Source organism: Gadus macrocephalus, chromosome 18 (genome assembly GCF_031168955.1).
Source record: "Gadus macrocephalus chromosome 18, ASM3116895v1".
Classification (NCBI taxonomy): domain Eukaryota; kingdom Metazoa; phylum Chordata; class Actinopteri; order Gadiformes; family Gadidae; genus Gadus; species Gadus macrocephalus.
In genome coordinates this window covers 9,185,193-9,212,708 of record NC_082399.1, presented here as the reverse complement: position 1 = coordinate 9,212,708, position 27,516 = coordinate 9,185,193, and the positions used below count along the sequence as shown (strand labels likewise).

General features: G+C 43.6%; 3 protein-coding genes across 3 annotated transcripts in view; 1 reads left to right on the top strand and 2 right to left on the bottom strand.

Moving 5' to 3' along the window:
• rnls (renalase, FAD-dependent amine oxidase) overlaps positions 1-8,973 on the bottom strand; it is a 10,448-nt gene extending 1,475 nt beyond the window's left edge. Inside the window, exons 1-6 of the mRNA XM_060036937.1 lie at positions 8,729-8,973; positions 8,342-8,447; positions 7,864-8,006; positions 7,354-7,512; positions 2,135-2,308; positions 1,687-1,862 (exon numbers count right to left, since the gene is read on the bottom strand). Coding sequence (XP_059892920.1) covers positions 1,687-1,862; positions 2,135-2,308; positions 7,354-7,512; positions 7,864-8,006; positions 8,342-8,447; positions 8,729-8,846 — 876 coding nt within the window. The 5' untranslated portion in view covers positions 8,847-8,973. The remainder of the gene's footprint in view (positions 1-1,686; positions 1,863-2,134; positions 2,309-7,353; positions 7,513-7,863; positions 8,007-8,341; positions 8,448-8,728) is intronic.
• Positions 8,974-9,202: 229 nt separating this feature from the next.
• Positions 9,203-23,016, top strand: lipf (lipase, gastric). Its single transcript, XM_060036935.1, has 11 exons — positions 9,203-9,346; positions 10,396-10,583; positions 14,310-14,424; positions 17,571-17,769; positions 18,048-18,157; positions 18,937-19,073; positions 19,686-19,832; positions 20,332-20,403; positions 21,018-21,086; positions 21,307-21,417; positions 21,683-23,016. The coding sequence occupies exons 2-11, from the start codon at positions 10,398-10,400 to the stop codon at positions 21,803-21,805; spliced, it is 1,269 nt and encodes a 422-aa protein (XP_059892918.1). The 5' UTR covers positions 9,203-9,346; positions 10,396-10,397; the 3' UTR covers positions 21,806-23,016.
• ankrd22 (ankyrin repeat domain 22) lies at positions 21,845-27,341 on the bottom strand. Its single transcript, XM_060036942.1, has 6 exons — positions 27,197-27,341; positions 25,029-25,220; positions 24,469-24,576; positions 24,170-24,247; positions 23,797-23,895; positions 21,845-23,567 (listed from the first exon to the last, which is right to left on the bottom strand). The coding sequence occupies exons 1-6, from the start codon at positions 27,215-27,217 to the stop codon at positions 23,490-23,492; spliced, it is 576 nt and encodes a 191-aa protein (XP_059892925.1). The 5' UTR covers positions 27,218-27,341; the 3' UTR covers positions 21,845-23,489.
• Between the last annotated feature and the right edge of the window lie 175 nt (positions 27,342-27,516).

Below are 27,516 nucleotides of genomic sequence, written 5' to 3'. Positions count from 1 at the left end.
GTGTAACGGTGTGTACGTGCGTGTGTATCTACAATGAGAGTGTATGCGTTTTTTTTTTGCATCTTTGTGTATTTGCATGTGTGCAATCATGTGTTTGGGTATTTGTATGCTTGTGCAAATGCTGTATTTGTGTGTATTTGTGTGTGTGTACATGTGATGTGCCAAACTATGTGGGTGTGCTTAAACTGAGCGGGAGAGAGGGAGAGAGGGAGAGAGAGAGAGCTAAACAGCGAGGAATGGACAGAGAGAGGCAGGGAGAGAGACGTCCAGAGGGACAGAGATTGATTAAGTACCCATATTTATTTATGACTAGTCAAAACTATTTTAGTATGAACAAAAGTATGCACCACTAATGAATATGAACACTGCAAATATTTGTGGATAGAAATTAATAACTGCCCTCTTGGTCAGATCTTTGTTGACTACAACGATTTAAATAAATGTTCATAACATCAGATCACAACATGGCAGCAATATAACAAGCAGCAGACTAAATGTAAGGGAGAGAGGGACATCAGTATGTATTGCTTTGTGGGAAAAGAGTAAGCAGCCAGCTAGCCTTGAACCATAATGCAACATTCATATTAACATCCTTTATGTCCAATTCTGATCCTTTCCGCTCAGCTACGATTTGACTACTAACACTGTGTCTGGTTCAGATTTGTTTCAGCTCAAGGACCAATTATTTTTTTTAAGTTTACCCCAATCAGATTCAAAGACACCACATTGAATTCTATGTGTGCTTTTCAAATCTATCAAATCTGCGTTCCATGAATAAAAAGTACAGATCTAATTTGGACCACGTCAGCCTGCAATGTGAACGAACGGCTCCATATTGGGGAGGAAATTCATCATGAGTTCGAGTACTAAGTGATTCCAAGGATGGAGTCCCCAGTACTGAGGTATGTTGTGGACATGGAACGGATAAACAGGAAATACACTTGAAAAGGAAACAAATTGTTGTCATTTTTCCTCTCCTCTTAATACACAACAACTCCTTTCCGTCTACTGACATTATGCAGGTTTAGCACTTGTTGACACACAGACTGCACTCTACCTATCGCATGTGCATGTTTACAAAGGCTTAGAAACATGGCACACACATGTACGTAAACACAGACACACACATATACACACACACACACACACACACACACAAATAGTACAAACACACCGAAAGGATTACATTAGAGGTGCTTATCGCGGTGGTCGGTTAAAACCCTTGCTCGAGAGACCCTCACCCTGGCATTGGGAAAGGGCATTGAGGTGACAGGTCTAACTGCCCCCCTATTGGCCCCCTCTTACCCCAGGGGACTCTTAGACAATCGTGCTCCACTGGCATGAACAGATCGTATCTTAGAAGTTGTAATATGGAAATAAACAACAGTTGAATGTATTCATTTAAGATTTCAATTCTAAATTTGTCCTGAATCGTGCTTCCCATTGAATGACATATTAAAGACTTTATACTTCTTCTTGTGCTTAGCACGGGTTTAAAGTAGAATTTATGGAGTGATGAATCTACATAACTGCAATTCTGGCTTTTTCCCACATTCTCCAAAACAGGAGAAAAATAATTTATTATTTGACATATATGTTAATAACCAAAGTGTAAACCATAAGATATATATCTATCTATCATCTCACTATGCTGTCATCATCTTGTACGAGCTCCACCTGACTCACCTGGGAGTACCTCCACTTCTGACACTTGGTGCTGGTTGGCTGAGGCAGACCAGGAACTAGCTTATGGAGCTCCTCCAAGATGATTGGCTGGACCTCCTCCTTGTCCAGTTCTTGGTGCTGCAGGCCGAACGGAACGCTGGTGTGGACCACCAGAGATGACCCGCAGTCTGGAGACTCTAGACACACACACACACAGAAATGATCGGTATACAATACAAACATTAGAGAAGCATGAGTTTGTATTGTACACCCACATACTAGCACGGAGGTATTTGGGCACATACAAAACATCAAAGTACAGTCACGTGGACTTTGTCCTGAAAGACCTGGTGGTGGAGGACACTGTTACAAAAACATGGTTACTGTAGAGAGGTGGGGGGTGGTGGAGGGGCAGCTGTTAGACAGACAGACAGACAGACAGACAGACAGAGGTCAGGGCTGCACTCACCCTGGCCACGTTTACGGTCGTCCACGGCGACGTAGCGGATGCAGGGGTTCCCGGGGACGTACCAGGCGGCCCAGGGGACGGGGACGGTGGCGGCCGGCGGGAAGAACAGAGCCAGGGCGTAGCGCGACGAGTAGCTCACCGCCTCCAGCTGCCCCCTCTGGTCCGCAGCGAGCACTGGAGCCCCACCGGAGGAAGGGCGAGAGAGGGGGGGGGTTAAGCCGTCTGGTCGTCGGTTAGGCTGTTCCTCCGTCCATGGACGTACTCAACCGTCCGCTGATCGATTCTCAATCCATTCACCCACCCCTCCCGTCCTTTCATCCATCCATCAACTATTCATTCATCCAGCGAGCCATCCATCCATCACTCAACCATCAAATCGATCAATGGATTCCGTCAACGAATCCATTCATCCGTCCATTGCCTCATCCTCCACCCATCCACCTTGCCCCCCCAGCTCCTCCCTGGCCCCAGCCTCGACATGAATATGATGTTGTGAATACTGTGGGGCCACTGCTGGGACACGGACACACGTGAAGGTCGGCCATCGTTCTCTCGCTGTCGTCAAGGCAAACAGACCATGAGAAATATATCCAACACCAAAGACCCTGCCACAGACCCTGTGTTTATGTGTGTGTGTGTGTGTGTTTGTGTGTGTGCGTGTGCATGTGTGTGCGTACATGTGCGCCGGTTTGTGCTGGCAACCACAAGCTGTGCGCCCCAGCGATGACGTCAGACTGTTATTTTGGGCCCAGAGTCCCACTTTGCTGTTGAAAAGCCCACACACATCGGGGACATACTAAAAGACGATGGTGATCGTTGACGTTCCTGGTTTAATTCATCTCTGCCCCGTGGATCGGTATCGCAGCAGCCGTCAGCCATAGATCCTGACCTACTGCCCAGCTGTACCCTACACGTCGTAGCTTCCAAACTGGGATTCTCTGCTCAGTGTGTGTGCCTCCCAGAGCAGTTGTGAACCACCTGTTGAGTTGAGGTCAATCCACGTTGAAGAACATCCAGATTGAATAAATGGGGCATTGAGACATGGTGTCACTTTGACAGTGTTCTCGAAATCCAAGGAGACGCCCGGTTGTCGCTGTGACACAGAAAATATAATTAACCTTGATTTGAAAAAGTCTTTATGTAGAGAGCAGCGATCCACATATATGAGGGCATCTCATGTCAAAGTGAACGTAGAAAATCTAATTATATGTTGTATATATAAAATATATTATATATGTTATCAGTATACTGTATATATTATTAGGCCATATTATTTGGCTTTACATTATAATGCTTCCTGGTTAGCTTTGACCATATGGAAGCACTAGCTGTGTAGTTTGGCTGTGGACTGCATCTATAGGGAGCTTCACTGCAGGATCTCACACTTTATAGCGAAGGTAAGCCATGGAAACCAAAGGCACATGCACTCTCACACTCTCTCTCACACACACACACACACACACACACACACACACACACACACACACACACACACACACACACACACACACTTGCCCCTTGGGATGAAACTGTGCCCCATCCTGTCTGAGGAATCATTTACACAGAGAATGTTATTATTAGAATGTGTGTGTGTGTGTGTGTGTGTGTGTGTGTGTGTGTGTGTGTCTCTCTCTCTCTCTGCCGGGAGGAAATGGGCGCTGTCCCTGTGAGCCAATCAGATTAGCCCAGGGTGACATCATCTTAAAACACACACCGAAGGGGCTGACACAAGCTCCGTTTCATGCAGCGCCACGTGCACGCGCACATACACGCGCGTGCAGTCACACACACGCACACACACGGTTATTCTCAGAAATGGGTTTTGAATTAGGTCATCCAAAAGCTCTCGCTAAAGAAAAAAAGGGAAGAAAGAATCCACAAAAAATGGCTTCCAAGAACTTTTTTGTTCGTCGTAAATCCATGTCAGATGTGAAAAGGAAGTTTACGCTAACCAGGGCAGGGTGGCACAATGCTAATCAAGGTTAACGATTAACCTATCAGGGCGAGGTTGGGGTTGGAGGTTCAGATCAGGGCGAGGTTGGGGTTGGAGGTTCAGATGTGAAATAAGTGAAGCTATCTTGCGATCTTATCTTGTCTGTGGCCGGCGCAGCAGAAGCTTTCAGGGAAAATGTTGCAACACGGATGGAATTATTTCCCCTGCGTGTTTGCAACGCTGCCAGGAAAAGAGGCAGCATAGAGGAGCCCCTTTACTAAGTCGATATCCAAACACGTCCTGAAACTAAGCTTTTTCCTCAGTGTGCCTGTATTTGTTTATATTCAGGTGATTAATCATTTTAGGAACACTTTTGGCAGCTGCGAACGTATGAATACTTGTGGTGTATTCTTTCTTTTCGTGTAAGCTGCTTACATTTCTGATAAAAAGAAGCCAGTCTGAATTAATTTATTGGCCAGACAGACAGATAAGTCATACAGAGACTTAATGCGTTTAGGAAATCCAGAGAAGCAAAGAAAGGATTGTATTTCTTCACTGCAGCCAGGCGCGGATAACGGCCACTAGTGCCCCCAACAGGTTGAATATGGTTACTGCGACTTCAGACAAAGGCGTACTTTGCAGTGACATAATCCACTTGTAGGACACACACACACACACACACACACACACACACACACACACACACACACACACACACACACACACACACACACACACACACACACACACACACACACACACACACACACACACACACACACACACACACACACACACTTTGTGTGCGTCTGCATTTGTCTGTGCATCTTAGTCTGGTGTTGGCCTCTCATACTTGGTATAGGGTTAAAGGCAGTGTGATGTTCCGTAGCCATGGTAACAGTGAGGGCTAGAATGTCGTCCTAAACCATAATGATCAGGGATGAGAACACATGTTGGTGTCAGTATGCCTTTAGGAGCTCATGCAGACATAGAAACAACATGGTTCCTTTACGTTCACCTCCTCTTAAAAGACAACTTTACAGACTCATATATAGGATGCATCACCATTTTAGATATGGTGACATACTCCATGATATGCATCTTTGACATCACAAATAAATAATTAATGTGTATACATTTATATATACACCAGAATTATAGGTATTAGTCCACAATATCATGTATTTGGCAGAATTAGACAGATAGATAGTGTATTGATACTGGATTAATCCTGAAGGAAATATAGCCAGCCAGTATGGAACACAATAAAAAGCAATACACGCAATAAAAAAACATAACATAAACACAAGATACGAAAAGGATAGTCAAATTTCAAGGTCCTGTACATATGGGACTTGGTAGTGCAGTAGATAAATAAATAATACACTGTGCGGATGGCTCCGGGGACAAAGGATCTCCCGAGTCCGTCGGTTGAGCAGCTCTGTGTCGGTAACCTGTCAGCGAACGTCCCCCTCTGCTGCCTGAAGGTGTGGGTGGGTGACGGCTGTTGTCCGTGATAGACAGCATGACAGACATGACAGTTTGCACAGGGTTTCTCTCTCTGCCACCGTCACCAGAGAGTCCGGCTCCGTGCCGACCACAGGGCAGGCCGGCCAACCTCCCCAGCTTGACCGGCGGCATCGCGTCCCTCTCATGAACGCCGTCCTCCCTCCCCAGCGGCATCGCGTCCCTCTCATGAACGCCGTCCTCCCTCCCCGGCACTCCGCCGCATAGGAAAGAACACTGGCGACCACGGACCGGCCAACATCCGCAGGAGCTTCCTGCAGATGTTAAAAGGGTCCGGCCTCCTCAGAAAATAGAGCCGGCTTAGCCTTTTCCTGTGTAGAGAATCTCCATGTTCTCCGATCAGCCCAGTGTGTCAACCAGCTGCAGCCTAAGGTACCCAGTGGTCCTGACCCCCTCTCTTCATCAACCCCCTCATTTGGGAATGGCTGCGGGAGTGGCCTGGACCTAAGACAGTCCACCACCATCCCATAGTAGTCCACCGACTGCAGTTGGTTTGACAGGCACCATACAACACACAAGTCAGCCAGCCGGCCCCTAGACTCCCTGACATCCTGAGGTCTGCCAGGGAGGTATTGTGTGGGTACATTGCGAGTCATATCTGGGGTCTGAGGAGCTGGAGGAGGTAGAGGGTCATCCTCTCCTGTTAGTAGTCCAGTGGGGGTCTTCTCTGGGGCCTTAGAGGGTCGAGGAGCAGCCACTCCAGGGTCTTCATTATATGTGATGTTAATGCTGCCGGCCTGAAGCCTTGGGGCACAACGGGGAGCCCCCACTGAGGGCAGATTCAGACCAAATCAGGCATTTCGATGAAAAACCCAGTACAGCCATTCATTTGAATGGGGGGAATTGCGTTTGATCGTATCACATGACGTCACATACGGGCCATGAAGTGACACTCCCACTTTGCAGCAGCAGTCTGCGCTAAACTCCGCCAAGTTTAGCGCGTTTAGTGTTTAGCGTTTAGTGTGTATCAGTTTAGTGTGTATCCCGCCTAAGGCACAGGGCTGAGGCTAGATGTCTTCCACCGTGTGGGGACCCTCGCCAGCAGCAGGCTCAGGATAACGATGTGCTGAGGGGGGTCCCCAAGCTCAGTGCCACAGGCTTCTAATAGTCTTGGGCGCACCTTGTCTGGGTCGGCTGCTTTCTCTGAGCAAAGTCTGCTCAGCTCTCCTCTGATCACCTGTGGTGATGGTGTGTTGGCGGGCGGGTGGTGGGGGGGCTGCAGATGGGTAGGTGTTGTTTGCGTCGCGTACAAAAATACGTCACGGCCCTTTCGCGCAGCCGACCCCGCCCACATCCAGGAGGTACTATTTGCGGTGGAAAATGACCCGTGCTGCTACCGTGTCGAGTCGTGTCGAGTCAAGTCGAGTCGAGTCGAGCTACATGTGCGGTGGAAATGCGGCATTAGGTGATTTTTACATTTACATTAACATTTAAAGACGCTTTTGTCCAAAGTGACTTGCATGTGTCAACATGGTTGACGTGTCAACCATGTGAGGAGACAGTCGGGAGCAGTTCGAGTTCGGTGTCTTGCTCAGAGACACCTCGACACACAGCTGGGAGGCGCCAGGGATTGACCTAGCAACCTTCTGTTTAAAAGTAAACTCGCTCTACCTCCTGAACTACTGCAGCCAAGGTGATGGCTACAGAAACTGCTCACTTGGACGGAAAATGTGTGTCAGACTACTTCAGTAATTGGCTTATTGGGATAATGGTTCGGGGTGGCCGAGTGGATTAGTGTCTGTGTGTTCTTGTGACTTACGATCTGACAGGTCACCCTGCAGCTGGAGTATCTGAGGCACAGGCATCGTTAAGACCACGGCGTCAAACTTCTCCGGCTCGCCACCCTTCCTATGCACCTCCCATGATGCACCTCTTCGGAAGAGACTGGTCACATGATGGTCGAAGTGCAACTGGGCTCCTTCTCGTTAGGAGGAATGGAGAGAGGGAGAGAAGACAGAGAAAGGATGAGATAATAGGAAGAGATATAAATACACAGCAAGAAAGGATATAGATACTGTAGATAGATAGATAGATAGATAGATAGATAGATAGATAGATAAGAGAGAGTGTGAGAAGTATTTGAGGAAGTAAAATCTTTGAGGAGAAGATGGAGATGTATTGAAAAAAAGAAGGAAGGACAAAATTTAAATGTTCATGAGTGAATAAGGAAAAATAGCTGAAATATGGACGGGCAAAAAAAAACATCATTGTGTGACGGACCATGTCAGTCGAATGGTCCGCCAGCCGGTCAGATTGATTGATTGATCACCTGACTCTTTGAGGAAGTGCTTGGCGATGGAGGACATGCCCGCTGGAGTGACATAGTTCTTGGTGCCATCCACGTCCCGAAGGCCTTCTACGGTAGCTTCCAGAGGTTTCAGTATTCCATGAGCTAGAAGCTCTGCATAGATGCTAAGCGGGGGAAATGCCAATGTTTAAGCCTAAACACCCACCCAAACCAAAGCATGACAACCGATGCTAAACTAATTTAATTATTTGATGACTATTTCATTGATTTAGTAGTGATTTAGAAGCGATTTACAGTAAATTGAGATCAATGTCAAAGGAGCAGGTGTTGATTGGGAACCCTGAACCTTTCGACCTAGGGTTCAATCTAGACTTTAAGACCCATTGTACCAGATAAACACAAAACTAAGTGACAGCCAAAACAATGTAAATCCATGAAGAAAACATTAATGGAAGAGTGGAAACACCAAAGACAGACAGACCCCGACACAGACACCTACCTGTGATGTGCTTGAGCGTAGTACTGTGTAGCACTGATATACTGTGCTCCCAGATCTGCTAAACTAGATGTGCCGTCTGGATTTCTACTGGTCGACATCCTTCCCCCTAAATGGAAGAATAAAGTTGAGGAACAAACTGACATCGCCATTGTCTTCATCACATCTATAATACGTGTGAATTTAAATTAAATTGACTGTTAGCAATGCAAAGCTAAATATATTCAGCTTGGCGTTAACAAAATACTTCTATTGGGATTCCTGGCAATCCACATTGTTGTTCATAAAGCCTAAAGCCTACTTGTATTGTGTAAATATGCCAAATCTAACACAATCCTCAGAAGTTCTGCTGGAATATTCAATGGCACCCTTTAAATCGTCTAAACTTACCTGTGCCCCTTGACTTGTCCCACACTACTATTTGTACTTTGCTTTGCATTTCTCTCCTCAAAAGACAGGCGCATAAACTACCAGTTACCCCGGCGCCCACTATCAATACCCGGGACATGTTCACTTAAAGAAGACGACTACCAGACTTCCACAATTCAACTTGTTACATGAATATCGTTGCAGAATGTCAGGTTGCTGTCTTCAGTCTCAAGGATACGTGTTGGCCAACCAATAATATTCCCGGGGTTGATTTCTGATCCATTTGAGGCGGCACGTAACTATGTAGCCTACTTTTAAACAAGTAATAAACAAATAGCTATGTACAACAATGGCAATCACTGTTTGGTATAGTGCACATTTGTGCATGTGTATTTAATAAATTTGATTTGAAGTCGAATCGAGGTTTGATAAAGTTATTATCGCATCCTGAATAGTTGCAAAATAAATAACAACAATGTAGCAACGTGATAATAAGCACAATTTTGACCAATCAGTGAGCGGGACCGAGAGGTCGGTGTGACGTCCCAGCCAGGAGCTCTCGTGACTCCTTCTCCTCCTCCTCTTTCTTCGTCCATCGTCTCCTTTTGATTCTGCATGGCAGAAGTCAGTCTCATCTTGGTAAGTAGACGTACTGGTCATAAAATACGTTGTTCTTCCAGAGTCTAGGCATGTAAGAAAAATGTATTTGAGTGTAGGCCTACTTGGAGTTTAGGATGTCATGTTTATGTTTCTCTGTGTTTGGTTTAAAATCACCAAAGAAGAGTCAGGGATTTGATCATGGGTACAGGATGTCCTGCAAAACGTGCAAAGTAAAGCACAGCCGAAAGCAGTTTTAAAAAAGTTAATTGTTTATTACAAAAGGTTTGAGATATATCGAAGATGCATCTTTAAAACATGACGGCCATATTTGAATAATTCGAAGTTAACGAGCGGGACGAGCAGAACTTGACCCAGTAAACATGTACGGGAAAATGCGGTTAATGGGTTTACTTTTGGTTTATATTCTCTCAAACATACTCGTCTCTCCTCGTCTATATATACGCATACGAATTATTGGGAAGAAATCATGTTAATCACCAAATGCAATTAAGACATACTCAGCCCGTGGTGAACCTTGCATTATTACTAGGGAAGGCAAACACACGAACGATTCCGCAGACAACTGTGATTAGACCCAATTCTATTTTGAACAGAGGGGTGGATGTTTAACCTTTCCTTATCAAATGTAAACAGTTCTTTGAAGGACTGCGCAGTTTCAAATCTCTCCTGTGGTCCAACATATTGGGGCGAAGTCCTTTCTGTGAATTTCTATTTCCAACCACCGAAGAACGAGCCATTGACCAAAGTGGTCTCCGATAGCTATATTGTAATATAATACAATTGTCATGACTTCTGAAAAAAAACACAACACACTTTTGACACTATATTTGCCTTCGAAAGCTAAACAACATAAGGTAAAACAGTTATACACACTTGCTTCGGGAAATGGTATGGTGGAATGAGAAATAATCTCTGGCCTTTTTGAGTGTATTTGTTTGTGTGGACGAGAGAAAGTGACAGAACATGTGGGAGCGAGAGTGAGAGAGAAACAACTTAGAACGTTACAGACATAGAGTGAGAGTCATAGTGATTGATAATAAAGTATGTATATCTTCATGCATCTTCAGATATGAGGATGCTGTCGGTTGCACTGTTGGTGTTGGCCCTCTGTGGCACTGCCCTTAGTGATCCAGTTTACAGAGCAGGGGCCCCCAGATGGGACCCTTACCATGGACAAGCCGTCTTCCAGGGAAAGAAGCATGCACGCCTTCTGAAGCAAGGAGCTGGCCTCGACCCGGAGGTCGACATGAACATTGTGAGTTGAACGATCACACACACCCACACACAAAGGAGACGCAAACCAACCTAACACACACACACCAACATACACACACCGAAACACACAAACGCACACACAAACAAAAAAACGAACTCACAAAAATTGACACACACAAACGCACACTGTATTGAAGACTATGTTGTTGAGTGACTTTTTCATAAATGTTTTATTCGATCAGGTCGGAAATGTCTTATTATAATGCAACCGTGACCTGCAGTTTTTCAGTTTCAAGTTACAAATTAATTTTATTTATTAAGCAGGTTAAAAGACTAAACAGGTTGGTCCCAAAGTGCTGTACAGATTATTTTACAGTGCAAATGCACACACAGACAATACGCATGCTGACAAGTTAGGGACACAGGAAAACAGGAAATAGGTGCATAAACAAATAATCGAAACAATAAAATAGGAATCTAATTGCGTACGTGAGTACTGAAAACAATGAAACAGGTAATGCATAAATGAAAACATGAGTTGAACTAGTTGGTCCACTGAATCATTTAAGGCTATTCAATCAAACAGGGAGTCAGGCGTAAACACCCAGCATTTCGCTTCTATTCTCTCAAAATACGTTTAATTCGAATTAGAAATTAAAATGTAATGTTAATCAAAACAGTTCTGAGTAAACATTTTTCATAAAAAAAATACTTGGGTTGCTGGTATTGCTGAATCATATTTTAATCCAATTAGATGTGAACAAACTGGAAAAAACATAGGGCTATATTTGACCCGAATGTGATGCTAGGGGGCTGAGTATAATCAGTGGGCTACAGTTCCCCTTTCCTATCATGACCAATGCTGAGAGAGATCTTTCATGATGGATTAGCAGCACAACTGAGAACTGTTGGGTGGTGGCTATCATGAGATTTATAACCTTTTGACGCACTTCATAGATAATATATTATAATGCGTGATCTTTTTGTTTTATCATTTAAATCAAGATGGCTTACTTTACGTAACCCTGAGGTGTTTGTTGTTTGATGCATCAGTTGGTGATAATTAGGCAATTATAAGGTTAATGTAAAAAACATTAACCTTATAATAACCTTATAATTTCACATCACTCTGTGATGTGAAAATTTCCTTGTTCCTCCATTTCTAAGCAAAACCGGAAGAACACAGTACAGTAGGCTAGTAAAGTCAAATAGGTATTGTGTAGGATTTGGACAGTTTTGAATTTGTAACGATAAACAAAGATTAAATGAGGTCGGAAAGGAACATTAAATATTTGGTGGTAGCCTTTAAGGCCCAATCCCATTTCTACCCCTTACCCCTCCCCCTTGTTTTGAAGGGGTATGGGGAAGGGTAAGGGGTAAGGATAAGGGGTAAGGGGTAGAAATGGGATTGGGCCTAACTCTATGGGCTGACGGTGATGTCGGATACATGGCCTTTCTCGCTGGCCTTCTCCCCCAGGTGAGGCTGTGGACATTAGCAAACCAACCTAGTGCCTTTCTACCCTGGGGTCAAACACCTGATAATACACTATGGGCCCTATTTTAACGGTCTGAAACGCAAGTGGAAAGCGCAAAGCGCAAGTAGCTTTGTGGGCGGTTCTACGGCGCTATCGCTATTTTACAGGCGGATAAATGACACTTGCGTCGCGGCCCAAGTGTCAAAAGGGTTGGTCTGAAGCAGCCTAATTACCCGTAGGTGTGGTTTGGGCGTAACGTCCAACAAACCAATGAGAGTGCCAGCTCCCATCCCCTTTAAGAGCCATGACCGCATTTGAATCGGACGAGTTGATATTTTGACAGCGCGTCTGCAGTCTCCGATGAGACAGATGCACATGAATTTCAAACTGCAAATGGCTCAGTTTATTGCCAAATAATATGGCCTAATTCACACATGGAATAAGGGGTTTTCTTCCACAACTTCAGAAATACTGAGTCCTCAAATAAATTTCGCCAAAGAAAACGTAAATAATATAACATATGATATGCGGTAACTGATCTATTTAATGAAATACGCAATACATTATAAACATTGTTTCTTATCAGTATTGTATGCTATCCTAATATGCATGTGTCTCCGCGGTAATAGACATTGCCATTGATTGTATTATGCGTTACGTGTTTAGTTTGCGTGTGTTTAAACAGAGCACACACGCGCGCCCGCATTCATTCATTCTTTTTAACACTCACTCGCGGTAAAACAATGTTTTTCACGATCAAATACTCATCAATCCTAAAAGTTATGGGCATGTAGGCCTATACGATGTCTGTGTCAAGAAAATATGTGTTTGCTGTACGGTGTTTGCAGATGCATTGATTTAAAAGTACAACTTATTACCGCTGCATCAGCTGTTCTTTCCCAAATAATTTACCAAGAATGTGCGGCTAGGTAGATGAGAGAAGCAAAGTGTATGCGCGAGGTGCACAAGCAATCCGTATGCATCGCATGCGCATGTAGGCTATGCATCCGCCCTTAAAATAGCATCTGAACAACGCGCCACTGACTTTAAACCAGGTATTTCCTGGTCAGTAGCGCAATGGTATTCAGCAACGGCAAAATAGCGTTTGCGCCAGAACACGCCTCCTCCTTCCGCCGAACCGCCCCTTGGGGCGCATGATCAATCCCTAATTTACCGGCGAGTGGCGCTGGTGGGAAAAGAACGCTCTGCGCCAGTTGTAAACTAGCAACGACACATGCGCCAGTGACTAAGTCACTTGCGCCGGATGCAAGATAGGGCCCTATATGTGGCTCCAAGATAAGTCTTGTCTTTATTACGACATTCTGCACCGCCATCACCGTATCTAGCATTTTCTAATTCCTCATCTAAAGTAATGTCTACCCACGAGTCATCACCCATGACCTTGGCAGTAATAGTAAAAGCTTTTATTGGTATTAACTCACCTAGGAGTATAGCAAATCACAATCGTCCTTCCTCAAAAGAGTTTTTGGCACCACAGTGTTTGCAAGGAAGTGTGATATCATGGACTTGTGGTCGGGGTGTGTGTGTATTTCTGTTCCCTGTTTGTTGAACCTTAGCCCAAATACAACCTATGACTCACGTTCAGATAAGAGTTGCCAACTCAAGCCAATAAAAAATGTCCTACAATCATCAAGAAGACCTTCATCAGATTACATCAGAGTTAATAGATTCAGGCTTTATGAATGTACAGGCAACATGTGATGTAGGAATGAGCTCATCTTAAAATACATTCCACCTGGAAATGTTTTTTACCTGGAAGAGGATTTTAAGTGTAAACAACATTTTTGTTGTTGAAAATATCTGGGATGTGATTCGATTTAGCAAGGAATTTGCCAGATTAGGATCCTTCAGCGTCAAACATGTTTAACGCAAAGTACAACATTTTGAACTTTGCGTTACCGGGATGGAGAAACCAAGAAAAGGTGTTGACCGAAGCTGCAGAGAGCATAGGCACTTAAACGTGCTGATGAGTCACCAGGTCAAGAAAGTTGTTAGTTAAAAAAATAAATAAAGCATCAACAGAACCAAGACTTATAGTGAAATAAAGGTGGGATCAATAATCGATCATCCCAATTTGGCTCTCAATGACCACTTGGGAAATGTAGCCAAGGAACTTATCTCATCATCAGAAACTATTAACAATTGATGTGTGTGTGTGTGTGTGTGTGTGTGTGTGTGTGTGTGTGTGTGTGTGTGTGTGTGTGTGTGTGTGTGTGTGTGTGTGTGTGTGTGTGTGTGTGTGTGTGTGTGTGTGTGGTTCTGCGCTCCAGTCTGAGATCATCCGTCGCTGGGACTACCCGGTGGAGGAGCATGACGTGGTGACGGAGGACGGCTACATCCTGTCCGTCAACAGGATCCCCCACGGCCTGCATCAGAAGGCCTCAGGTGGGTAGTACGCACCACCCTGGGACGGCCTGTCTCTAATACATCTCTAGACATGCCGGAAGGACGTAGGGGTATAACGGGCCTTTTTTAACATCTCTCTCAAAACCCTTCAGGAGGTTTGCAGATTAAATGTGGAAACGAAAAAATTATTAAAGAGGTTTTTATGATTTTAAAAAGGGACTCTTCTTGTTTGAACGGCAATCAATGGAATACAATTTGATTTAATGAATTCAGTTGAAATCTGTGTACGGCTTACTTGAATGATGAATAATGTATTTGTGACGGATCATATTTGCATCACATTTAAATAAACTAAAATGATTCAGTCAATTTTAGGCACAGAAATTAAAATGCGCGCAGCCTATAAAGAGGTCTGACAGTATTTGTAGAATATCACAGGAATGGCAGCAAATGTGCGCAGCAGAAGAAAGGCTGGGGCTAGTTGGGGGATATTTGAGAAGCAAAGAGAAGGAGGTAGAGAAAGTAGGATTCAGCATGAATCTTTGAACAGGAACAGAGAGTGAGAGTCCTTGAGGTGGAAATGAGGTCATGAGACGCTGTCATGAGATACCAAGATATCCAGGTTCAACTTTCAATGCTCTCTCGTCTCTATATACCTTCACCATGTCTCTCTTTCTCTCCCTTGCTCTTTCTCTCTGTCTCTAAATCTCTTTCTCTCTGTCTTTCTGTCTCACTCTCTCTAACTTTCTTTCTTGTGTCTATCTGTCTCTATTACCAAAGCAGTTTAAATTTTGAACAAAGGAAAGATTATGGTACTGAAAAAATGTGATAGACCAAGTGAAATATCGATTATCAGTGCAAGCATAGTACAAATAAATTAGGTAATGGTGAGTGAGTGAATCTCTCCCTCGTCTCTCTGTCTTTCTGTCTCTGTCTTTCCATCTCTATGTCTAAAAGTCCTGTTGAAGGAGTATCAAGGCGTCGATGTAAGCAGGCTTCAGTATCTTTTACTGAACAAGATTAGAACAGTGATTGTTTTTGTTTGAATTATTTAGGTTGGACTGATTCAAATGCAGTGAACAGGTGACCTTACCAAACCCCCTGACTTGTTGTCATGGAGACAGGGAGATGTATTCATTCCCTCATGGGACTATTTTTATTCATGTTATACTTATTATTATAACTTGTTACAAATTTCTTATAATTTTATATGAAATTAAATTGAACAAGATACAAGGTATTTATAGGTATGGCAGAAATGACTTCAGGGAGTTTCATGCAGTAACTTCATCAACTGAAATTTCTGGAAACTTTGTGCTGGCATTTTTTTCCTTTAGATTTACATTTTAGTTGGAAGCAGCTGAACTCTGTGTGAACTGCCGAAACTGGCACAATGTCGACATAGCCAGGCTTTGGTTAATAAATATCATAAATTACTGAATGAACATCAAATAATGCTCCCCTCACCTCTCACACACACATATATACACTCACACACACGTCACTCACACACGCACACTCGCAATCACCCCCATACACACACACACAGACACACACACAAACCCTCTGGTTTTTTTTCCTCCTCCTCCCTCTCTTCTACTTTTGTATTCTCTCTCTTCTCTCTCCTCTCCCTTGGTTTCATGTTAGCTCTCAGAACACACAGAACCCAACTAATTAATTCCACTGCACTCTCCATGAACCTGAATCTGTGGAGTTTTTTTGTCATCCATTCTAATTCCTATTTACGCTGATGTGTACCATTAGGAGGTCATGTGACCATGTGCTCTGGTTTAAAGCAGCTCTGTGATAGGCTGTTTGGAACGGGAAAGGCGGGACCATTAGGGTTGGAATTGAAGTAGCAAGCCTGGGGCTGCGATTGTGCACACACACACACACACACACACACACACACACACACACACACACACACACACACACACACACACACACACACACACACACACACACACACACACACACACACACACACACACTAAACTTTTGTTTAATGCAGATATTTTCTATTTAATGTTTTTAATTAATTTATATATTACATATATATTAGCCTTATATAAATGTAACCCTCTGTGAACTATATTTATATGAGGTTAGTAATGGCCTATATATATATGTATGTATATATATATATACACATATAAATGTACGTACACACACATAACACATTACAAACCTAAATATCAAAATGAAGTTTCACATATTATAGTTTTTAGGTATGTATGTAGTTTTTTCTTATTCCACAATCATTCATCCATTGCATTGACATAGTATTGTGAAAAGCTATAATTTCTTCCGCTCATGTTTTTTGGGTCTCATCTGTCCACCTGCCAGTTCTAAATCCTATGAGTTATATTTACACATTTGAATCCCCTAAATATTTACTAAAAGAAGAGAGAGGGGTAGAGATAGGTATATTCTTAACCCATTTCGTATTCGTAATAATACATGTTGCATGGTTGTTGATGTAACCTCAGATATCACAGACAAGCCTGTGTTCTTCTTACCTCAAAACAAACAGATGCAAGGGAAGAGTTTGATGATTGGACTCCACTGCCACCTGCTGGACAGTGAGGAAATACAAATAATCTGCATATCGTGCTGTTGCAAGGGACTGAGATGGTACTGTTATGCACATAAATATGGTATAACAGTATTAATCATACCTCCTAAACTCCTAAAACATTAGTTTCTTCTTAATTACTAGTAATCTACTAACTCACCAATAACAACCAAAAAACAGATTCCCAGTTTCTGATGTACTCTTTTATAGCTCTACTTTTATCTCTATCTATCTCTTCCAAAGTGATTCACAGTGATTCATTTGTATTAATGAGAAGGAAGAGGTCTTGGGCATCTTTATCTAAGATGGTTAGGCTGGAGGTTAGTCTGTACTGGGGTTCAATCCCAGATGTCCACAGATGTTTTCAACTAGGGGTCACATCTCTCGTTATGTGTTACCATGTCAACGTCAATCTATCCCCCCCCCCCCCCCCCCCCCCAATGTGATTGTGGTGATCGGAGCCAAAGAAAGCCTGAACCTAAGTTAAACAAAAGTGTGTTCGAGAGGTTGGCGAGGTGGCCTTTGTAAAGATTGGATAGTTGGGACCAGCTCCTCCAGGGGAACCGGTTCAGTCCAGTTACGTGTGTCCTCTGTGTTGCTCCCCCAGGCCCCAGGCCCGCGGTGCTCCTGCAGCACGGCCTGCTGGCGGCCGGCAGCAACTGGATCACCAACCCGCCCAACTCCAGCCTGGGCTACGTGCTGGCGGACGCCGGCTACGACGTGTGGATCGCCAACAGTCGCGGGAACACCTGGTCCCGGAGACACGTGGAGCTGGACCCGGAGCAGGACGCCTTCTGGAAGTTCAGGTACCGTCAGAATCTGTGTACGGTACACGCTGGAGCGGGGGGGTTTAGGGAGCTCCTTCCTTCCCTCTCTCTCCCTCTCCCTCTCCCTCTCTCCTCTCTCCTCTCTCTCTCTCCCCCCCCCCCCCCCCCCCACACCCCCAGTCTTATGCAGGATGAGTTCTGAACCTGTCAGACCAGTGAGAGTATGGAAGTGTAAAGTGCCAGTATTTAGTTTGTCATTTCCCCCCCTGTCTCTACCCCCCCCCCCCCCCCCCCCCCTCGGCCCCTCCTGTCTGCAGTTATGATGAGATGGCCCAGAAGGACCTGCCTGCCATGGTGGACTACATCCTGAAGATCACGAGCCAGGAGAAGATCTTCTACATGGGACACTCCCAGGGAACCACCATAGGTACCCTGCAGCCAAACACAGAAACACACAGCGAATACCTACACACATTATAAACACACGTGCACACATACACATAGACAATTCACAGTTGCCTTACACAGTTGCCTTAGATTTTTGAAAGAATTCACCCAATCCCACCCCATCCTTCAGGCCTCTGTCCAAAGCCACTCCCCTAAACAGGTAACAAGCTCACTAGATTTAGCAATAGGTCTGCCTAACCTTGTGGAAGGTCAGAAACAAGGCTGCACTCAGTTAGTTAGGTAAACAGACAGGTAGGCAGACAGACAGCTAGGCCTTCCAAACATTGCATTCGGGCCAAATTAAAGGATTGGGCAGGCTTATTATTGGCCTGCAACAGCTCCTATTTCGAAAATAAATTCCATAGATTTGAGTAAAGTTAGTGTAGTATAAAAAAAATAACACGCTTGAACATACACACACATACACACACACACACATAGATCAGTCCAGTCGACCCAGTCTTTTATGATCCAGAACATATTTACGGAATTATCTTTTTTCCCCTTCATTTTCCTATGTTGTTGGTTCAAATATGCCGTTTCAGTATCACATCTGCCTTTGGTTCTCCACTCACATGCCCATGCTGGAGACTGTGGAACTAATATATCACATTGAGATTGGCATAAAAAATCCCTATAGCACGTTACAGTCAGCGTTCGTATACTGTTACCATACCTATCTCCAAGTTGTATCTTTTAATGTTATGCTTCTTTATTTACATTTCTCTCTCTCTCTCATCCTCTCTCTTCCCCCCCCAGCCTTCCTAGCGTTCTCAAGCATGCCAGAGCTGGCCAGTAAGATCAAGCTGTTTGTGGGTCTGGCTCCAGTCGCCACCGTGGCCTTCGCCAAAAGCCCCATGACCAAGCTGTCGTTCCTCCCCGACTTCCTGATATGGGTAAAGACCTGACCCACTGAAACCCTTTCATACATTGATTGCATGAACAACCTTGTTCATATACATACAGGGCGAGTTATTCGGTTTGATCCCCAATTTCGGCAGCCTACCTAGGGGCGACATCCTTGAGCAAGATGTGCCTAGCCCCCTATAGGCTCTTCAAAGGATTATACCAGTCTGGGGGATCACACCGTGGTAGCCGTCTCTCCTGGCTTCACTTAAACATCTGTTTCTTATAGTATTTGTCAAAGTTACGTCCTTTTACCTATTCTGCCAAAGAGCCTTTAGTATGCACGCGCCGGCCATGAATGTAAACAATGGCAATATAGCACCATGGTCTATTGGAATCAATGCACGTCGCATCAGTGTCGACAAAAACTGTGAATCGTCATTATTGTCAAAAATGCCAAAATGATTAAATGTCAAAAGTAAATAAGGTGTTCTAAAGCAGAATATAAACGCTGTTTGAAGTTCAGATATGCTTATATGAACACATCAAAGGAGTTCTCATCTGTGATACGGTCAAAGATGTTCAGGTCTCAGATCTGACCTGTGATAAACAGTGTCCGCGTGTGGAAGTATGACCACGCATTCCTTTCACCGTCTCTGCAGGACCTATTCGGCAGGAAGAACTTCCTCCCTCAGAATGACATGATCAAATGGTTCGCAGAGAACTTCTGCAACAAAGTGGTCCTCAGCGAGCTGTGCGGCAACCTTTTCTTCCTCCTCTGTGGCTTCGACGAGCTAAACCTCAACATGGTGAGAACATATTTTTTTGTTGCATTTATATCCATTGTCCCCAATCTATGAGCAGACACTCTATAGAGCTGAGTCTCACTGAGGGGAACCCTAGCACGTTGGAACGGCATACTCCATAGACAGGGGCAGGAAGTAGGGTGTATCTACTAACTATTTTACAATTACGGGTTTTTGTTGCTATTATCCAAAGCAACATGAAGGTCATTCAGATGCGCAGGTAGAGGGTTAAGGCATCGAGCACAGGTAGCCTGTGAACCTTGGGGTTCAAACCCTTTTTAGCTGCACTAGCCTCCCCCAAAACCATGGGGGTACACAGACATGAGACAGAACCCTGAGCGGCTCTGGGACCTAGTGATTGCTTACAATAGTTCCCAAGGTGGTCAATGTAGTGTACTGAAATTATTTTGGCTTGTACTTTTTGGATACTTGTATTTTACGTGTGTGTGTGTGTGTGTGTGTGTGTGTGTGTGTGTGTGTGTGTGTCTCTCCCCCCCCACAGACCCGTGTCCCCGTCTACACCACCCACTGCCCCGCCGGCACCTCGGTGCAGAACATGATCCACTGGTCCCAGGTCAGTTGCTCGATCAATCAACGTGTTGATTTGTTTATTAAGGAGATCCTCTTGTTCTCGTGGTGATACTCTAGATCTAGGTCCACTATCAGAGCATGGCATTACCACTGCCACGATTGGGGGTTTGAATCCCATTCAGGCCATCCAAGCTAAGAAATGTAGGCACGTTATTCGATAGCCTGGTAATGTGTATAGGCCTTCGTATGGTAGGAATATTCATACTGGTTTAAATAATAAATATTATAGTATTTCCCATCTTTGCTGTGAAAGAGTTTTGTTCGAAAGTTCAGTGATTGAAACAAATTAAAGCCTGGGGTATTGAAGTTTTACGGTAGGCCTACCACTGTCATGCACCTACCCGATGTCAAGTGGACCGGGTTGAATTCCATGCAGGTCTCTCTTCTTATATCCATCTTACCAAACACATTTTATTATTTTATTACTGTCCTTCTCAACACTCTTTGATCTCACTAAAAGGCTAGCAGCACGAAATCAAGGGATATTTAGAATATAATTTTTTTATTTTAATCACTTGACAGCACTAATATATATATATATATATATATATATATATATACACATATACATATTAATCTGACTTTTCTTTTTCCCAGGCCGTGCATGGTGGAAGGCTCATGGGTTACGACTATGGGTACAATGGGAACATGGCTCACTACAACCAGGTAGGACCTCCACGCTCCCATCACATTACAAAAACTTTCTAAATATCTTCCGGCCCTCTCGATACTAGGAAAAGCATGATAATGCGTGAAAACACAAATCAATCCTCTGTTGTATCGTTACCCTACATATCTTACTCACTATGTTTGAATTCACGTTTCGCTCACAGCCATTGGTCTGTCCTTGCTCCTCTTGTCCTTTTCTACTTCCTTGCCCATCCAGTCCACTCCCCCTCTGTACCACGTGAAGGACATGACGGTTCCCACTGCTCTGTTTACCGGGGGACATGATACGCTGGCGGACCCAAAAGACGTGGCCCTCCTGCTCACTCAGGTTGGTGGGGGCAGCCCCTTTCTCTGGCTTTTTTAGAACTGATCCCCCGTTCTAAAGAACTGGGGCTTTTTATGTTTTGTAAAAGCACTCAAGAAAAGTACAAATAAAAAGGCAATTATGAATGCAGATTGCATTGGTAGTGGTAGTATTATAGTACATTAGAAATGTAAAGGGAATGTATATAGAAGGACAACCCATGGATTTGATATTTTTGGGGTCCGTATTTACCATTTGTATTCTGTGCCGTCCTGTCTCTCTGACTTAGGTCTCCAACCTGGTCTTCCACAAGCACATCAAGCACTGGGAACATCTGGACTTCATCTGGGGCCTTGACGCCCCTGAACAGATGTATCCAGACATCCTCAAACTCATGCAGCTCCACCGATAAATCTGCAGGAAGGGTTCTACCTATGTGTGTGTTGGTGTGTTTGTGTGTGTGTTGTGTGTTTGTTTCAGACGGCAGATTTGACTGTTTTTAATCACCACCAGAGGTCACTATCGTGTCATACCTCTTGTGTGTAGTGACTTATGAACAAAACTAAGCAACTATGAACAATGGACAGAATAATATTTTATTGTGAAGGGAAAAAGGATAGGAATGGATTGGTGGAACCACTGACTACTTTTATCTACTATTTTTGGTTGACTTTGTGTGTGTGTGTGTGTGTGTGTGTGTGTGTGTGTGTGTGTCTCTAATAGGAGACTGACACTGAGGCCTTGAATCAAATTTTATTCTACTTTTTTTAATCTGAAATCTTGACTTTATAGCTATGTTTCTTTCTAAGATTAGCAACTAGGAACAATATACAGAATAAAGTTTTTAATGCAAAGGGTAGGAGGAGAGGAATGGATGAGTACTTTTATCTGAGTACTTTTATCTGGTTAAATTTTTTGGATGTGTTTGAGTTAAGGAGAATGTGCATCTGATTTTATTCCAGTTACGTTTTATTTTAATCTGAAAGCGTGACAATGTGTCTGTTTCTTTATCAGAGTAGGTACTTCTATCTACTAAGTTACTATTTTTTTTTCAATTTTCTTAATCTTTATATTGTTTACCAGTGTGCATGAATTAAACCCTAAAAAGGTTTGCCGTTTAAGCACAGGCCTGACAAATTTTAAGTCGAATAGGGAATTCAAAGAAAAATATATTTTATAATTAATCCATTTGTTGATGTACAACCATCCACAACTAAAGCAAAACTGTCGTTACATAAACAGAGCTATTGTCCCAATATCTTTAACGGTGTCATATTGAATGACAGTAACAGCTAATATCTGAGCCAAGTAATCGTACGTGTGTGACTTTAAGCAAAATATTGCTGTTCTAGTACTGCAGTAGCATAGTGTTGTTGTTATCAGCTGACCATCTGTTCCTGCATTCTTTTGTGTCTTTAGTTTGTTTAAAGGAAGTTAATACTGCATACAGTACATCAGTCTTTATCTACATCTGTGCGTCGGGTCTGTATTTTATGGGTATAATAGAGGACTTGTATAGAGCACTGGTTAATTATTGATTTGCAGTACTCTGTGTGGAAACAACCGGATAAGACTGCTTTGGGACTGGTGAATTTGACAAATGAAGAGCAGTCATCAAAAGCATTTATGTGGGATCTATCAGTTATTGACCCTTTAGTATAGGATCTAATCATAAATGTGTATTCACACTTCAACAGATGACACCCATAAAAAGTAGCCTATTAAAAAGACACTCCAATACATTGAGATACAATTGTGATTCAGTTTTAATTTAGAATTCTCGTAATCTCGTTAAAATCTTTCATGAATATCTACAAAAGTTTTCCTTTGTTGACATTGAAATATGAATATACATTTGACTGTTGGTTTTTCTTGACTGTAAATAGCAATGGGGTTTTAAGAGGGGACTCAATAACATGCATTTATGGGAAGTTGTGAAGTAGTGATACAAATGAAAAAACAAAACGGTTAATACAGAATATTATGGTACATAGAAGCGCGTTGTTGACTCGCGTGTTGTTGATATTTACATATTTGCGTGTGTCAGCTCACTGGGTCCGTTTACTTCCTTTCCGTCTCCTTGTCTCTTGGTGCGGTCAGCCAGCCTTCTTAAGCATGGTGACGATCTTCAGGAACTTCTTTTTATTGGCTATGTCCAGCGCTGTGTATCCCAACTGGAGTACAAGAGGAGAGTTGTAGGAAATAAAGAACCTTTTTCCAGTGGATAGTTTTAATACTGATTAATGACCAGACACAGAGAGGTAAAGCCAAATACATCAACATTGCTGTGTGTGTGTGTGTGTGTGTGTGTGTGTGTGTGTGTGTGTGTGTGTGTGTGTGTGTGTGTGTGTGTGTGTGTGTGTGTGTGTGTGTGTGTGTGTGTGTGTGTGTGTGGTCTCCTACGTTGTTTTTAACGCCGGCGTCGGCCTGTTTCTCCAGCAGCAACGGCACCAATCTGTGACTCTTCTTATGGGACAGGTAATGCAGGCTTGTGTTTCCTTTCTGTCATGAAACCAAATCAAACTCGCATACATCATCACATGTAACATCAGATATCAATGTAAGAGTCAAGCAATACAATGTCCAACACCAATTGGGTTGTTGAGTATACTTCAGTATTTTCTACTGTCTCCCAACCGGAAACCGGGGTTCAATTCCAATGAACATTTCGTCACCTGTTCCATCATCCATCCATCCCCTGGCCAATCAAACAGCCCTGTACGCCAGACACACATGGATGTGATTGGCTACAGCGAATGAAGCGGGTTCCACTCACATAGTCTTTGGCGTTGATGTCCACACTGCTGCTCAGAATCATCTTCATAAGCTTCTCGTTCTTCCTCTTCTTGTCCTCCTACACGCAGACACGCAAAGGAAAAAATTATATTTACCAAAATACTACGGTTGATCTTGTTTCACACAAGATCCAGGATGCTATGCTTTTATAATATATTAAAGGATGCACTTTATTATTCTCAGGTGAGAAACTTCAGGGGTAACATCCCATCATGCTGTACATGACCGTACGTACAGCGAGGTACAGTAATCATGAAGCGTGGTGTGGGCTACAGTTACCATGATGAAGAATCCTAGTAGCAGGATGGGCATGAGGATGATGATCATCAGGTAGTCTAGAGCAGTGAAGGTCCTCTTGGACACGTAGTGAAGACATGTCCTCTGTTTCTGTTCATACGGACAGAGGGGGGGGGAGGCAAGGAGCCCGTTTCAGTCCGAGCAACGCTTTGCTATTTCTTTCTAAACCCGGGTTCCAAGGTGCTTCACGATTGGCTATTCAAATGTTTGTGTGAGGATATGAACATTTATGAGCGAGGACTTAACCACTAGAATAAAGCACCTGTCTCAGAGTTTAGTGCTGCTTGCATTTGCATTTTGTGGCAGGCGGGCAAAATATCAGCTTCAGCTTTATCTCCAGCCCAGTCTAGATACCTAACGACAACCCAATACACCTGCTATCCATGATGTTGAAAATAAATTGGTGTACCTTGGGGCTAACGGTGGATAAACATGATCTGTGCTGGTGCATGGTAATTCCATTTGCAAACCCAGAACACAGAAACACAAAGCATTGAAAGCACACAATATTTGCACGTGGTTTCATACTTTTGCTTCAGTACCTTGTTCGTCAAATGAACATCTGCGTGGTTGTCCAGCAGGTATTGGACCACCTTGAGGTTGCCACGACGACACGCAGCGATGAGGGGCGTGTCTCCGGTGCCCTCGTCCTGGACGTTGAGCTTCGCGGGGTCTGCTTTGAGGACGTGATAAAGCTTGCGTACATCATTGTCGAAGGCGGCCTGACAGGCAGGCTGGTGGAGAGGACAGGAGGGGAGGGGAGGAGAAGGTAGGGGAGATGAGAGGTGAAGAGGGGGAAGAGTTGAGGGGATGAGAATAGAAAAAAGCAGATGTTGAAAAAAAAAAAAATCCTATACACGAATGGAATATGAAGGGGGAGAGTGTGTGGTTAACGCCTGGTTTAAGCAGCGTCGACTGGCCCGAGACAGACCAATTAGCTCTGGGGCTGGGTGAGGCTGCACACCTGTTACACATTGAACAATCAATTTGCGCAGATTATTGCCACCTTCAAAACAGCTCGGAGGTTCGCAAGCTCTTTAAGTAAACCTTCCCTTCTTCAGGAAATAAGAGTGTTCAGGAAACGCCCCTCAGAAGTTCGTAGGCTATGACATAAAACCGGAAAAACAGACTGTGAGAATAGACTTCATAACGACAACAAGGATGGACGCCGGCAGAGGCCTCTTTGTGCCTCTTTGCTGGATCAGATTAATCAGTATTAGAACCGCTTGCGATGGTTGAACATGAGCGAGAATTTATCCGGTGATGTTTATAATTGTAAGCTATAATGTATCGTAATGCAAGTGTTAGAATGGGTGTTAAGTTTGCCTCTTAGTGCTTGCTGCATGTTCACTTTTGTCTATCAATGCAATGGGCAGCCATTGTTGTGACGTGACCTCGGAGGACTTGGGTTGCTTTACTTCCTCATGAAACTCCGACCCAACAGCGTGTTCAAAGCACTTTCTTCCGAGCTTCAGGTCCGAAACTCCCGAGTGTTTTGAAGGCGGCATAAACCAGCACACCATTACACTCCCACATCAAATCTTTGAATAACTTCACCTTTAAACTCTGCAGTAAACTGGTTTTCAACAACATCATCATCCTGTTTCTTGGTTTCGAGGAGCCTGGAAAAGCCAGCTTGGTGAAGTGTAGCAAAATACATTTCTACAATACCCATTTAAAATGTTTACTTCAAATTATACAAACAGAAATGGAAAGTTTGCATGCTATTCTTCTGTTGGTTAATCTACTGATCTTTTGCTTTTGGAAGAACAGGGCTTCACAAAACCAGACAAGTATGTCTGGTTTTGAATAACCGCACCTTGTCTTTGCGCTGTCACTCTCTCAGCACATACAATACTCCTCAGTCAAACCGTGTGCAGGGCTGCTCAAACATAATAGTATGCTTAATGGCTAGGAGTAGGTATGCTCTGATGTATTCAACCTCAGCCAACCACGTGTTGTCAATGAAAACTAAATCAGAGGTTTACGGAGATACACACAAAAATATAGACATGTTGTACATATGACCCAATGGTATATCCAATGGAAGATGGTTCAAGATCTACTGAGACAGAATATTGAATAACTTATTGTGTACATACGTGTATTGTGTGTATTCCAATTTGAGTGGGTATTTACACATATATATTATGTTTGACTTACACTATCACTTCTCCTGCAAGTGCGGATTTCAGTTCAATAATTAATCATACTCCATTGGTCATCATCCTATTAGGCCTGCCACAAGTAGATCTGCCTTTAAAAATGACTATTTATTTTGTGTACATTTATAACAAGTCTACTGCAAGACCAAAACATATGATATATGGTGGAGGGAAACCCTGGTACCAAAAGTATCCCATCAAGCATTTTTAAATAATGAAAATTAGAAGATATTGGAATAGGCCATCAGTTTTTCGATGTGACGTTGCTACAGGTCTAGGCTATACTGTCCTATACTCCACCAACACCAACAAACTAACTCGTGTTACATCACCATATATTGATAGGCTGTTCTCCAGATTCATGTTGTAACTTCTACACGCTTAAGGAAGACAGAGTCTGGTTCGGTCTAAACGTAACGAGATATGCGGCGCAGGCTACCAGATGTTGCCTTTCGCCAGGTAATCTACAGTAGGCTAAAGATTTTCCCCGAGTCTGGTCTGATAAACGTTCATGAATAACGTAAATTACTTAATACTACACTTACCTCCGAATACACAATCCCCATGGTTGAGCCGCTGCGGTGACGCAATGACGGCGGGGAAAAGGTGCGACGTTAACTCACCTTCTCTACCGGCGCGCTCTTGGCTCCGCGATGAGCGTTCACGTGGTGCTACGTAGATGATCAACATGTTCACACTGGCCGCGACCAATCCTGTACTGGATAGGGCACTTTCAGTTTTACTATTAGTATTTTGTATATTTTGCTGTACTTGACTGTTTGTGTTTTGGCAGTGTCAATGTTACGTTTTTCATGCCAATACAGCTCGTTGAATCTGAATCCATACTTTTATTAGGGCTATCATT